The sequence below is a fragment of the Typopeltis vanoorti genome, chromosome 4 (assembly GCF_054136105.1).
Source record: "Typopeltis vanoorti isolate ZY-2024b chromosome 4, IOZ_Tvanoo_1.0, whole genome shotgun sequence".
NCBI classification, from domain to species: domain Eukaryota; kingdom Metazoa; phylum Arthropoda; class Arachnida; order Uropygi; family Thelyphonidae; genus Typopeltis; species Typopeltis vanoorti.
The window spans coordinates 160,504,910-160,519,951 of NC_143552.1; the positions used below are offsets into that span (position 1 = coordinate 160,504,910).

Sequence of the window (15,042 nt, forward strand, 5' to 3'; positions counted from 1 at the left end):
CTTTGTCTGTCTTCACAAAAGACTACATATCCCTCCATCTCTATCCCTGTGAAAATGTCATCCTCCTTCAACCATGTCTCACTTGTACTAACAATTTTTGGGCAAATGAACTCTATCAATGCTACAATTTCATTCCCCTTGTTTCAAATGCTTCTGGCATTTGTAAACATATAAACCAGCTCATTTCTGTTTCTATAACTAGTCCCACTAACCCCACTTCTCGGACATGACACTCTCCCCTATCCATTACTTCTATCATCACTGATACTACATCCCTCCTCAGGCCTAAATATCACCGCCCCCCACATCCTTGACTCTCTTAATTCTTTCTTGCACACTCACACATCTACCCTTGAAACCATCATTTACACTTTACATGTGGTGTCCTCCTGTCCACTCTGTATTCCTTCTCTCTTATTCTTTTCACTCACATCACTCACCTCTCCATTCGCAAACTTGGCCTACCTTACTCTCCTGCTCTTCCACAACATTTCTTTCTTCCTCAAGTCTTACACTCACTTCAGTCATTATCTCTCTCTCTCTCTCTTGCAGCAACAGTTTCTCCACCAGATCCATTCAAATGTATCCCATCTCTTTTATACAGCTCTATCTGTGCTCTCAAACTCATACCACACATTCAAAAAATGAATACCATTTTGTATTCGTTGAATACCATTCATAATCTTTGCTCACCTTCTCAACTCATCATTATCATACCTAGGCAACAAGCTGACTATCCTTACCTACCACACTGCTATCTTTCACTCTTCTTAACAGCCTCACAACATCCCTCCTTACATTGTTCTTGTAAGGAGGGATAATAAACTTATCCAATGCTTCAGCCACTCTTCTCATTCTTCCTCCCAGGAAACATACCTTGTGCATGTTTTCATTCACCACACCTCTTATCATCGAATCTCCGTACATTGCCACTCTCAAATATCATTCAATATTTCTTTCAAATCTTTTCTCCTATTCTTCCGCATGTTCTTCCCATGCAAATCTGTAATTCTCGTCAGTTCATTCCTCATATATTTAATCTCTTACCTCATCTTTACCAATTTCGCTTTCATATCTTCAATTTGTTTTTCAGTACCATTTACACAAATTGCATTTTCACTACCTTGCACATCTGCTGTCTTACCACTCACTGCCAGCTCTCTTACCGCTCACCACAACCATCTATGCATGCTTTCTTACCAATCGACATCGCTAACTCATCATTGCCACTTTCACCCAATGTTTTACCATTACTGCTCAAGCACTCAGACATACCGTCAACTCCACTTACTTCCTTGGCTGCTTCCATGATCTTTTGCCCACTACTGCTCACATTCAATGATATATCATAATACATTAGTATGCTGCATTTCTTAGACATGCAAACTCTCATCTCTCCTATTTATCCTTTTCTCATAAACATCTGTAATCTCTCCCCAAACATACTGCATTCTCAGCATCTCATCATTTTCAAAAAATCCATGCCACTTGCATTCGTGTTTTGCACCATCTTACGTGTTACTACTAATTTACTCACACTCAAAGCTGTACATAAGAAACACAAAGAAATTTAATAAATACAGAACTATAACTACACCAAACACTGTCTACCGATCATAACTATCATACAACAACATTTAAAAAACTAATTATTACTAATGCCACATTTTAAACTTATCTTTTCACAGCAATCTCAACAAACACAGCTCTTTCCCTCTCTTTGCCACCTGGTGGTCACACTTATTTCTGTATATCACTCGGGGGGGGGGGGGGTATCCCTAGATAACCTTCCCTCCCCCGAGTTTTCACCTACCCTGCCATGAACTGTAAAATCCCACTTATACTATAAGATCCCCATTATTTTGAAATGAATTGGTTTCATATTATATTTCAAAATATTTGATGTTGCTTTTTCAGATACCGGTGTCATCGTGATTGTGTTGATAAGGTTCCTCCATCCTGTGGTTTACCCAATGAGCTTGTTGATGTATTTGCAAGAACCATAAAAAATGAAGGTAAACATTGAGAATAGTATTTATAAAATGATATTGCTCTCATTTTAATTTGAAGTATTTTTTGTAAGCATGGTCAATAGTATTAAATATAAGAATATTTTTCAGTTGTAATAAGAGTGCTATTTCATTATTTTCAATATGCAAACAATAAAGTTTTATAGTTGAACAACATTAATGTTTAATGTAGTTCCACTATAAAACTTTTTTTTTTCATCTGCATATTATTATGCTGATATGTATAAAAAGTTTATTTTATTTTGTGAATTAATTTTTATTTTTGTATATATTTTATTTAGTAATATTTTTATTTAATTTTTTTTTTCACCAGAGTTTAGGCTAGGGTAAACAGTTCACAAAGCATTTAGATTTATTTTACTTTTGTGTAGTGTAGAGTCGTGTAGCTTGTGTCCTGTATGTTTTCCTGATGATGACCTCAATACAGAGGTTGAAATGTAAGTTGTTATTTTCTTAATTATAAGTGAAGTAAATACTCCAATATGTTTTTTTTTTTTTTTACTCCATAAATTCTTCGTTATGAATGCTGACCACCGTGTAACCTTAAAAGAAAGAATCAACTAAAAAAAAATAATGCTGTGGATTGAAGGTACATATCAATATTATGATATAATGATATCATGATATATCAGGGAATTTAGTTTTAAATTTCATATTTTTTCTCCTTGCCATATTTTGCAAGAAATTTTAGTCCATTTTTTTTTTTTTAAATAAAATTATAAACTTCCAATCACTTTGAAGGTGTTGAAAATTAAATTTGGTTAAAATTAATCCTTTTTTTTTATTATTTTTTATTTTTTTAATGTAAGTTACTTTTTTCTTTGCCCCTCTGAAAATTAAATCAATGAAAAAATTATTCTGCATTAGCATTCATTGGGGATAAGAATGAAAAACAAACAAACTATATCCATTGTTGATTTTCTTTAGTTTACAAATTGCACATTTCTTTAATCACGCTGCTGATTAAAAATTTTTTAGGCATCTAAAATTACACTCCTTTTTTTGGACATATTTCAGGCAAAGTTGAACTTCCAACCAGCTTCACCTTTGAAATTCATCTAGCTGAATATTTTTATAATTATCATTGTAGCAGTCAATTTCTGCATCCTTTCCAAAGCCATTTTCTTCAACCTTTCTTAAAACGTCAAACTTTTAAAGGAATAAACTTGCTTCAGATAAGTTTTTCATAATGACATTTTTCTTTATTGAATTATAATGCTTTTCCATTTGTTGAATATTATTGTGAAAAACCGGCATAAGTGGATCAAAAACTAAGTAAATGTCATCACTGAATTCATCTTCGAAAAGCTTAAACAGCATTATCAATCATCGCCATCATGCGTATCAAGGATTTAGGCCTAGCATGGCCTGTTTCTTTATCAATACTTCCTCAAATGATAAAAAGTATGATTTTAATGATTTACATAGTTGTAATAATCAGTTAATCACTGGAAATATGAATAACCATCTGTTGTTTAAATGATACAATATCTGTTTAAATTTACTATTTAAACAGTCACATGCAACTTAAGGAGTTCTATCATTAAGTTGTTCTTAAGTATACTGAAAAACAGCTATAGACTTAATTTTAGACTTAACAAAATATATATACACACACACACACACACACACACACACACACACACACACACACACACACACACACACACACACACACACACACACACACAATGTCTGTGCGTGTGTGTGTGTGTGTGCGCGCGCGCGCATTGGTAAAAAAGAATTGCAAGAATGATGACCCCCTTTCTGGGAATATCAGTTACTAAAAGGTTTTAATGACAGATATAGAAGACATTTTTCTACACATAACTGGATGGGAGAGAACTGGTGGTCACTTTTAAGTTGTGTGAGGGTGTGATAAATGGATGGAATCCATTATCAGAAGCAATCGTGAGTGAATTATCAATTAATAAATTTAAGTAGAGGTGTAATGTGCATTGTGTAAATAGGTAAGTGTGGCTTGTTTGTAATGTGAATAAATTAACACATGTAAAAAAAAAAAAAAAAAAAAAAAATTCATTGCCTCTAATACTTCATCTTTTGCTACAAGGACATCATCAGAGCCAACTTGAAAAGAAAAACAATAAAACACCATTCAAAAATCACATGATTTAGCATGTGTTTACTACTCCAATCTCAGTGAGATTGAAGAACACATGCTATTTAACGATATAATACACTGGTCTCATAGCCTTAGTTGCTGTTTTGGTCATAAATCCAAACCCAAACAACAGCAACAGCTCAAATCTCACAGCTGTATGAGAAAGAGAACACACTATTATAGTTCAAAGGAAACGACAATTAATCCAATACAAAGACAATATACATAATTTTAAAAAAATCAGCAGTTAATGATGATTCCATTTCAAAAATTATGGAAACAACTAACATGTTAGAGAAAAACTTTAATATAAACCAAAATAATCACTTGACATTTTGACCTTCACTTTAAAAGTCATCATCTGGAGTATACACATATATACAAAGAAACAAGCTACACTACAATCTACATGCTATGCTAAAGTTGCATTGATTTGGCCAACCGTTAAAACTACTGGCCTGACCTCTGGTCCCTTACTACATCAACATTAGAGTGCTGATAATATTATGATCTATTTGGTTACAAAAATAAATTAAGCTAGTGAGTAAATGGTAACAAAGTTACTCATGTAAGTGTACATATAAATTAAACCAAACAGTATGAGTGGTAGCCAATAAAAGCTGAAATAATTGTTTAGTCCTCAAGTCAGAGTTTGCTGGAAAAACTTGAAGAACTAAGTGGATTGAATGAGTGGCATCCAAATTCTAGGGATTTTTATGCCACCATTTTTTTTTTTTTTCACCAGACGTCAAGCCAGTAGTTTTAACGGTTGACCAAATCGATGTAACATTAGCATACCATGTAGATTGTAGTGCAGCTTCTTTCTTTGTATATGTGTATACTCAAGATGACCTTAATATAAAAGTTCTAACATGAAGTAATTATTTTGGTTTATATTAAACTGAAGCTTTTCTCTAACATGGTAGTTGTTTCCATAATTTTTGCAATCAATTCTGATCACTGTGTGACCATGAAGGAAAGGATTAATGATGATTACTTTCCAGAACTTGGCTATATGCATGCGACATGAATGAAGTTTTGACAGTGAAGTAAAGTTTCATGTGTCCAAGAAGCAGTGACCAAATTTAAATTCACTTAATGGAGTATCCTAGTTTGGACCCACTGAATTCTGTGATTAGCTTCAATAACATAGGGAACAAGACCAGGTTTATCAGTTTCCAAGTATTTTAGTGGTCTTAAAAATAAGATCCTTTCCAATTTTCTTATTTCAAATGTGTGATACCTTCTTACCTCACCAGGAATAACTACTGAAAGTTTGATCTCAGTCTGCCCAACCAAGGACATCATTTTATTTATATAATGTTTTATGAATCATGTAGTAACTTGCACAGCTTGCAGTATAAATGAGGAATATTTTACCTCTAATGTATAATTGCTTCCATGGGAAAAAGTCCTATTTAATTTTATTAGCTGAATCTGATTCTGTTGGGTATTGTTAAATATGTATGTATATAGGTACAAATTACAATACTGAAATTTTTAATGAAATCTCAAAAAAAATTTAGGCTTCTGTCATATCTGAAACAGTAATAGTGTTAATGTTTTAGCTTGATTTTGGTAATGGCAATTAATTTCTTGAAGTTTTTTTTTCATGCTAACAGGAATGGTGCCAATTGAAAAGAGTGATCTTGATTTAATATTAAATAGTATACAGCACAATATAAGTTTATGAGAAAAGTCAACCTTTTTGAATAAATAAATTTGATTATTTTTCATTTTTTGAAACCTCTTTTTAGATCATTATCCTAAGTATATTTTACACTGCTAACATAGTGATATAAACTACAGTCATCTGATTTATATGAAATGTTACCTGGTGTAGAGGAAAAAACTGCATTAAACAAAAGATTGTGAACTCCAACTTGTTGCATAGATAAAACTTGAAAGGGCTAGAGAATTATTTGGTAATGATGGAAATTTCAGCTACTAAATTTTTTATTATTATTATTATGGGTATCTCCATGGAGTCAGTAGACTCATCATGGGAGACCCAAACTATCAAAACAATATCTGTCATATCTCTTCTTGAATTCATTTGCAGATGAAGAACTCGCAACTCAGTCAGGCAATGCATTCCACTCATTCACCACCCTCCAGGTGAAAAACCTCATTCTCACACCCTTAACCACACTTTTCCTTAATTTCCAATAGGATGACCTCTTGTTCTTTCATCACTGTCACACAGCTGAAATATTTCCCCTGCATCAATCTTATAAAAACCTTTTAGAAATTTAAATGTTTCTATCATATCCCCACTTCTCTGCCTATCAACCAACAGTGATGTTTTCTCCCTGGTGCAGGACACCAGAGTGTATAGAGGATTTGAAATTGGAAGTGATCACTATTTAGTCTTGAGCAGGATAAAATTGAATTTCATATTGAAAAGAATAACATGTAAGAAAGTTTTAAAGCGAATAAAAGTTGAGCAGCTCTCAGATGTGAACTGTAGACTAAAATACACAAAGATTATTGAAGAAAAAATGAAAGAGTTTGAGAACAGGAATCAAATCTTGGAGATTCAGTGGCAAACTCTGAAGAAAACATTGATTGATTCTGCCAGAGAGGAATGTGGTGAGGTTGTCTGCAAGGATAAAAAAAATTAGAACTCCCTGGTGGACGCAGGAAGTTAAAGAGGCAGTGAAGGAAAAGAAGAAAGCATATCAAAAGTTCCTGTCAAATAAGTCAGCTTGTGCTCTTAGAGAATATGCAAGAATGCTAAACACTGTGTAAAACTAGCTAAACAAAAGTCATGGAAGGACTTTTTGCAAGAATATAGAAAATAAATATCAAGAAAGTGGCAAAATATTCTGGAGGTTGTTGAAGAAGCTTAGGAATGGAGGAAAGAGTGCTGTAAAAGGAGTTAGAGATGATAAAGGTGACATGAAAACGGGAGAAAAAGATATCCTTGAAGTATGGAGTAATTACTTTGAAAAACTGCTAAATGAAACAAGCAGTGATGACAGCACAGTGATAAAAAAACACTGATCAGGCATGCAGTCAGGAATACATATCCATACTTGAAGTAGAAAACGCCATCAAAGGCTTGAAATGTGGAAAGGCAGCAGGAGTAGATGATATTTGACCAGAAATGCTGAAGTATGGTGGTATAAGAGTCTTACAGTGGATGCACTGTATAGTTCAGAAAGCCTGGACAGAGGGACGAATTCCCGATGATTGGAGTAGAGCTCTCATAGTACCCATATATAAAAAGGGAAATAAAACTGAATGTGAGAATTACAGAGGTATTTCCCTACTGAGTGTTCCTGGTAAGATCTATGCAAGTATATTTGAGAAACGGTTGAGAAGAATTGTGGAAGAAATGCTTGGTGAAGAACAAGCTGGATTCAGGCCAAATAGAGGCTGTCAGGATCAGATCTTCACTTTACGACAAATAGTCGAGAAAGCATGGGCATATAACAAAGATCTGTATTTAAGTTTTGTCGATTTGGAAAAGGCATATGACAAGGTGCCAAGAGAGAAGCTATTAAATACGCTGCAGTTATATGGTGTCAATGGGGCATTATATCAAGCAATACTTAGTCTTTATTTGAGTTGTAAGTCAGCAGTTAGAATTGAAGGAAGTACAGGAAGATGGTTTAATGTTAAATCTGGTGTAGACAAGGATGTACATTATCCCCTCTGTTATTCATTATCTATATGGATCACATTATGAAGGAAATTGGTATTAAACATGATATCAAAATTGGAGATGTTAATGTCAGCTCTTTGCTTTATGCGGATGATGTTATACTTCTAAATAAATCCACTACAAGTCTGCAAGATTCTCTGACTAAATTGAATAGCTGTTGTAATAGATATGGTATGAAGGTCAGCAATAAAAAGACAAAGACAATGAAAATAGGCAGAATCATTGAAAATATCAACTGTGTTGTGAATGGAGAACTTACAGAACAAGTAACACATTTCAGCTACTTAGGCATGATTTTTAGTGAAGATGGTAAGTTAAATATGGAAATAGACAACAGAATCAACAAAGCTGGTATGGTAGGAAGTCAACTGAATAAATTTATATGGAATAAGAGAGAAATTAGCCAAAACTCTAAATTAGTTGTATACAAGACAGTGCTTAAACCAATTTTAACTTATGGATCTGAGAGCTGGGTTAGAAGTAAAACACTTGACCAAAGACTAGAGACCAGAGATATGAGAGTCCTGAGAAAGATTATAGGCATGAACAGATGGCATCAATGGCAATATCATATTAAAAACGAGGATATTAGGAAAGAACTTGACATTGTCGGCATCCAGGAATGCGTTAGCAGAGCTAATCTCAGGTGGTATGGTCACTTAAACAGAACGAGCGAGGAAAGATTAGCAAAGCAAGTGTTCTCTGCCAGGTTGACAGCAAAACGACCCAGAGGAAGACCAAGATATAGGTCGATTGATACGGTATAAAGTGCCTTAGATGATAGAAATAGAAGATCTGATAATGTTGGAATCTTGACAAGTAACAGACCGATTTGGAGGAAAGTAGATAGGAAGTTAGTAATGATGTAATTTTTTTCATGTAGTACTATCATATCCTGTACACCCTTTAAGGATACATGGCAGGAATTTGATGATGATGATGACCAACTTAGTCACTCTCCTCTGAACCCACTCCACAAATTCCTCATCTCCAAGGAATCCAGGTGACCAGAATTGAGCACAGTAATCTAAATGTCGAAGTATCAACTGCTTATAAAGGGAAATAATAACCTCTTTATCTCTGGATGTTAATGTGTTCTTCAATAACCAAGTAATCCTATGTGCAGTCTTCGACACCTTAGCAATATATCCTCTGAACTTCATCTCCCTATCCACCAACACCCCCAAGTCCCTAGCTTCATCAAGCTCTTGGAGTATCGTTCCATGAATGTAGTACACAGCTGGTAATCTTTTAATCCCAAAATGCATAACTTCCTGACCATGGGATACATTCTGATATTCCCTTCCTCAGAGATCTGCTGATTTTATCCCATGCACTACTAACATTTTTCCCCTGCAATATGTTCTGCCATGCGATGGTTGTAAGCTCACTCTGAAGCTTGTTATAATGACCTAACCTGTAGTTCCGTATAATTCTGTATAATTATAATTTCCTAACCTGTAGTTCCCTTCTTAAGAGAGAAATTGACAAATTTTGCAACCTCCCAAGTCAATACCACATGAATGCTCTCACCAATTTGAGGTTATGAGACACCTTACTTATGCATATGTCCTCTGAAACAGTGACCAGGTCCAACACTCTCCCACTATCTGTCCCTTCAGTTATGTGCTGTTTCAAGTAATTATCTCTTAGAAGATGTATGAATTCCATTTCCTTTTTGCCACGTGATATTTCCTCCTTCCAATTAATATCACGATAATTAAAATCCTCCCATAATTATCACTAACCCTGCACTCATTGCACTTATTTTCTGATGCATGAATTCAATATCACCTCCCTTTCCTACAGCAGTAACCAACTGTATATTTGATTGCGTTGGTCACTATTTCACACCAGACCACCTCAAATGAATTATCATTCACATGTCTATTTATGTACCACTTTCTTTGGCTGTAACTTATCAGCTGTCATCAATAGTACTCCTCCCCCCCATTCTATCTTCTCTATCCTCCCTGAAAATTCCGTACCCATCACATTCAATTCCAGTAACCGCATCTTCTGCTGACAGCCAAGTTTCATTAATGCCTATAACTTTTGGTGAGATTGCACTGACTAATACCCAAAATTCTTCCCTCTTATTTCAAATGCTTCTTGCATTAGCGTACAAAAATTGCAGATTCCCTTTAGTTCTTGTACCAGCTTTAGAACTGGTATATGCCATTAATTTCAGTAGTCCCATGCTGATTTTTATCAACTCTATTCTGCAATTTATTCTGCGAATAAGAATCAACAAATATACTGTCACTGCATAAGTTTCTCCCTCTTACACTCAACCTTTTCAATTTTAGTTTCCCTGCCCAATTACTTCAACTTGTTCAGAAAACAGTAACTTCTTCAATCGCTTATGACCCTCCATGTTCTGATGCAACCCATCTCTTGCATACAGCTGTCTTTTGCCTTCAAACACACTTCAGACATCAACAAATTTCAGACTTCTTTTTTTTTGCACATTCTTTCAATCATATCATTCATTATCATCGCTCGTCTACTTTACTCATAATTGTCAAAATGAGGCAGCACACACACTATCCTCCCTTTGATACTTTTCTCCTTCACGATATCTAACAATGTTTTTAAATCTTTTGCTACCTGAATAATACTACCACTAAGATCATTTGTACCCACCATAAGTATCATATTTTCCTGCATCATGTCCTCTCTTTATTGCTAAAGCCACTCTCTCTATTGTTCCACCAGCCAAGTGCTGCTCAGGCATACCACTCTTTGCGTTAATTCCAAAATGCTGAAACCACATTATTGAATGCAGTCAAGATTCTAATCACCAACTAGAGGAATTTTTTTACCTAGCTACTTTCTTAGTTAATTGATCTTTGAATCAGGCAAATAGGATTTCCTGCTACCTTAAATTTAGATTTTTAACTTAGCAACAGAAAACTTGACTATAAATCTAGCATTATTTCAGATAATAATATTATTTAAGTTTAAGAATAGGTAGCCACAGTTGCCTAGTGTATTCTCATCATCTGTAAATCATCTATAGCCATAGTCAACTATTGGTGATGACTAAGGATGAAGATTTACTAATTTCTAAATTAGTAAATACTAGATATTTACTAATTTCTAAAAAGTGAGAGCTAAAAGAGTTCTGCCTACTCCATTTGAAGAATAAAAGTTATTAAAGGATTTATATTATGTTAACCCCACACATGAAAGGTCCCAAGACCTATAACATTACATCACCATGTGTGGGCAAGTGATTAAGGAGAAAAATGTAGCCTGTTGATATTATTATTACTCGACACCTCCAGGGAGTCCAAAGACTTATCGAGGATATGTTTCTTAGAGTGGGAGATTGTTCCAAAGAATAGAAGTGGGTGGAATGAAGGAAGCTGATGGGAAGTTAGTTCGGGTGTGGGTTGGAAGCTGAACAACGTATAGGTGTTGGCTAGTGGTTGCTCTAGTTTTTCTGTGGTTAGAAGAAAGTGGAGAGTGGTAACAGAGGAGCATTGTCCATGAAAGTACCTATAGAAAACTACAGTGCTATGATAAAGTAACTGAAGGGAGTCTGTGAGGGGGAAAGGTCATTTTCTGAATATCATCAAGAATTCTGACATGTTTATGGTGCTCCACCCAAATGTGGGAACAGTACTCCGTAGTTGGATGAATCTGAGACTTATAAAGTGTTAGGAATTGACAGGAAGAGAAGTAATGTTTAGAAAGGAACAATAAGCTTTTTAGAGGCTAAGGAGGCTATATAAGTAATGTTTGTTGAGTTGATAAAGGTAATGGGTTTACAGTGATACTGCTGTTCTCTGCAAAGGCATTTGACAGAATACCACATCGAATTCTAATCAGTAAATTGTAGCACACGAGGATGGATATAGGGTTGGCGAGACGGATAGGAGGGTGGTTGATGGAGAGATATCAGAGAGTAGTTTATTCACGAGTAGATTCCAAAAGGAGGCCTTTGACTAGTGGTTTGCCGCAGATTTCTGTGGGCAGTAAATGAAGGCTGTAAGGAAATCTTGAGCCATAAATTAAAGATACTATGAAGAAATTATATACTTGGTTTAATCCTTTATCCAAATGTAAACAAAGTTTGTGCCTGAACTATTTTCAGGACTGGTACAACTTGTATATTGAAGCTAATGACTTCACATCACTTGACTTAGTATCCCATAATGCAAAGCACATATCCTTACGGATATGTATAATGCTATGCATTATGGGAAGGATCACTACCCAGACCTGTTTCAGCCTTTATTGAGGTTTCATCAGTGGGAGGCAGACCCATAGGTCCTTAGAGTCCTTAAAAGGACTGGCTTAAAGGGGCAAAGCAAGAATTCTTTTTATATTCCCCGTTATCTGTAGTGGACAGTGTAGGGATAAGGTGTTATTGAGCTATATAAAGCTCTGATCATGGCAGTAGGGTAACAGCAATAGCCGAGCCTTAGTTAAAACTTCATTGGCTACAGCATTGCCATCCATTACTCTCCAAGGGTATTAATCACTGCATCTCACAGTCGATTCATGCTCATTCAGTTCCAGACCCATAGGTTGAAGTAATGTGCCAAAGTCGTATTTTCATATATAAGTAGCCAAAAGGTGTCACACCCTATTACTAAAATATTCTGAATTAAAGAAAGTTGTTGGAAGTTTTCACTTGATTATACTATAAATTAAAGATACTAAGAAATTATATTCTTGGTTTAATCCTTTATCCAAGTATAAGCAAACAAAGTTTGCACCTAAACTATTTTCAGGACTGAAATTATCCAAATGTAAACAAACAAAGTTTATGCTTCAATATACGAGTTGCCCCAGTCCTGAAAATTGTTCAGGTGCAAACTCGAACTTTATTTGTTTACACTTGGATAAAGGATTAAATTGAGTATATAATTTCTTGGTATCTTTAATTTATAGTATAACCAAGTGGAAAAAACTCCAACAACTTGAGCCAGAGCAGATCGAAACATAGGGATTCCAAGTTGGATTTCCTTTGACGGAGGATAGTTGGGTAATTTGGATAATTGAGGTGGACTGTATTTATGAAGGATGCCAACTGAGGTTCTGTTAGGAAAAGAAATCATTTCATAGGGGTGCTAAAATAGAAGTCCAAAAGTTACACTTAATGAACATATTTCATTAATGAATATAAGTAATCATAATTGAACAGTGCTAGGGAAAAGATGCTATCGATTGTTATTAGATTTAAAACACAATCATTGTAGATCTTCCCAGTTTATGGGTAGTATAAACCAGTGTTTTTTGAGCTTTTTCTGACCATAACTCACAATAAAAAAACACATTTTACATATCAACCCAACACACACACAGTGTGCATTTTTGAAAATTATGGAGACAACTACCTTGTTTGAATAAAAACTTTAGTTTAATATAACTAAAATCTACATTCGATGTTTTGACCTCTATGTCAAGGTCATCTTCTGGAGCATACAACTGTACACAGAGAACAAGCTGCACTACAATCAAACTGGTTTGTTAAAGATACTGACCAACCGCTGCAACAATTGTTGGCCTGACCTCTGGTGGGGAAAAAAAAAATTATACATCAATACTAGAGTCCTATCATTAGTGTTATCTGTTGGTTGTAGGACTACGTTGGGCAACAACAAGTATCTATCTATATATACATATATTAACATCATGATTATACTTTTACATTCCAGCCAGTTGGTATGGAATGGTTTCTAATACTAGCTGAAGATTGGCTAGAATCCTGACTTATGCTGGATCTTATATATTAGGTAGGCTGAATGTGTGCCATCCAGATCCTTGGAATTTTCATGCCATATTTGTTGTTGATATTTGGATGGTTTATCAGGATTTCGCAGGCTTCCTTTCATACCAGGTTTTGTGTGGTGTAAAGAGCGGGTGCTTTTCCAGTTGATTTGGTGTAAGGTGTTGAGCGCGTGGTCTGAGTGGCCTGCTTCACCATAATGGTTATATTTAATGTGTCTAATGTGTTCTTTCTTGCATATAGGGATTGTCCGTCCTGTTTCACCAATATTCGGTAAGTTACAGGTGCAGCAGATGCTATAGACTCCAGGATGTGCTAATGGGAGGAGAGGATCTTTAAAGGAGTTGAATATGGTTTTAAGTAGTGGGTGGATTAAAGGTGGCATTGAGGTTATAATGTTGATTTTTCAACATCATCAGAAAATTCGGATCATCAGAAAAAATCTGTTGATTTTTTCTGATGATCCGAATGCATTTTTGAAAATGCATTCGGATCACCGTGTAAGCTTAAAAGAAAGGACACACACAGTGTGTGTGTGTGTGTGTGTGTGTGTGTGTGTGTGTGTGTGTGTGTGTGTGTGTAAGTTCGAGAAGCATTCCCCGAAGAGGGGACTGAAGTTGTATAATACCAGGAAACTTGCAGCAAAGATGGTGCAGGCTGCAAGCACTTCACTTTCTTCCAAAAATCAATTTAATATCCTTTGACCTATTATTATTATTATTATTATTATTATTATTATAATCAGAGATCTCGAGGGATCAAGGGCTTATTGAAGGAGGCCATGTTCCACTCATTCACTGCTCTGTGTGAGATAAAAATCTAGCCCTCACCCCTTTCTTATCCTCACACAAAGTTAACTCTCACTGCTCCCCTCATTCTCTCTCTCTCTTCTCACCTTCCATATAATGAAAATTTTCATTACTTTGAAAAATGTATAAACCTCTATGATCTCACCTCTCCCTTTCTCCAGTGTCTCCAGTCCACATACTCTGTCTGTCCTTGGAATCTACATTCTATATTCCTGATATCATATTTTTTACTCTTCTTTATCTCCTTTGAACCGAAGAGACCATATATGAGGGGTAGGGTCTGGAAAGTTCTCATTAACACCTAGAACAAAAATGATATAACCACAAGAAAGAAAGAAAGAAAGAATATATAAGAGGATATAAGAATATAGGTTACCTTCATAACTCTGCTAGTAGTATGTTCTTTCTTGTGGTTATATCAGTTGCTTTAATATCATTTTTGTCCTAGGTGTTTATCAGAACTTTCCAGACATCTCTAATATCTGTGCACAGTAGTTCAGATGCAGTCATAAAGGCCTTGTAAAGAGGCAAAATGACTTCCTTATCCTTACATATCAATGTTTGTTTAATATTGCAGTTATCCTCTGGATTTTATTTGCTAATTTTGCAATGTAATCTTTGGACTTCAGCTTGCTATCCACCATAACTCCAAGTTCACTAATGAATTG

General features: G+C 35.2%; 1 protein-coding gene across 4 annotated transcripts in view; it reads left to right on the forward strand.

The window, feature by feature from the left end:
* The window catches only part of LOC150107798 (kinase suppressor of Ras 1-like), a 441,142-nt gene that overhangs the window by 183,389 nt on the left and 242,711 nt on the right, over window positions 1-15,042 (forward strand). For all 4 annotated transcript variants that reach the window (XM_090391553.1, XM_090391555.1, XM_090391554.1 and 1 more), the window contains exon 8: window positions 1,918-2,015. In XM_090391553.1, coding sequence (XP_090247679.1) covers window positions 1,918-2,015 — 98 coding nt within the window. The remainder of the gene's footprint in view (window positions 1-1,917; window positions 2,016-15,042) is intronic.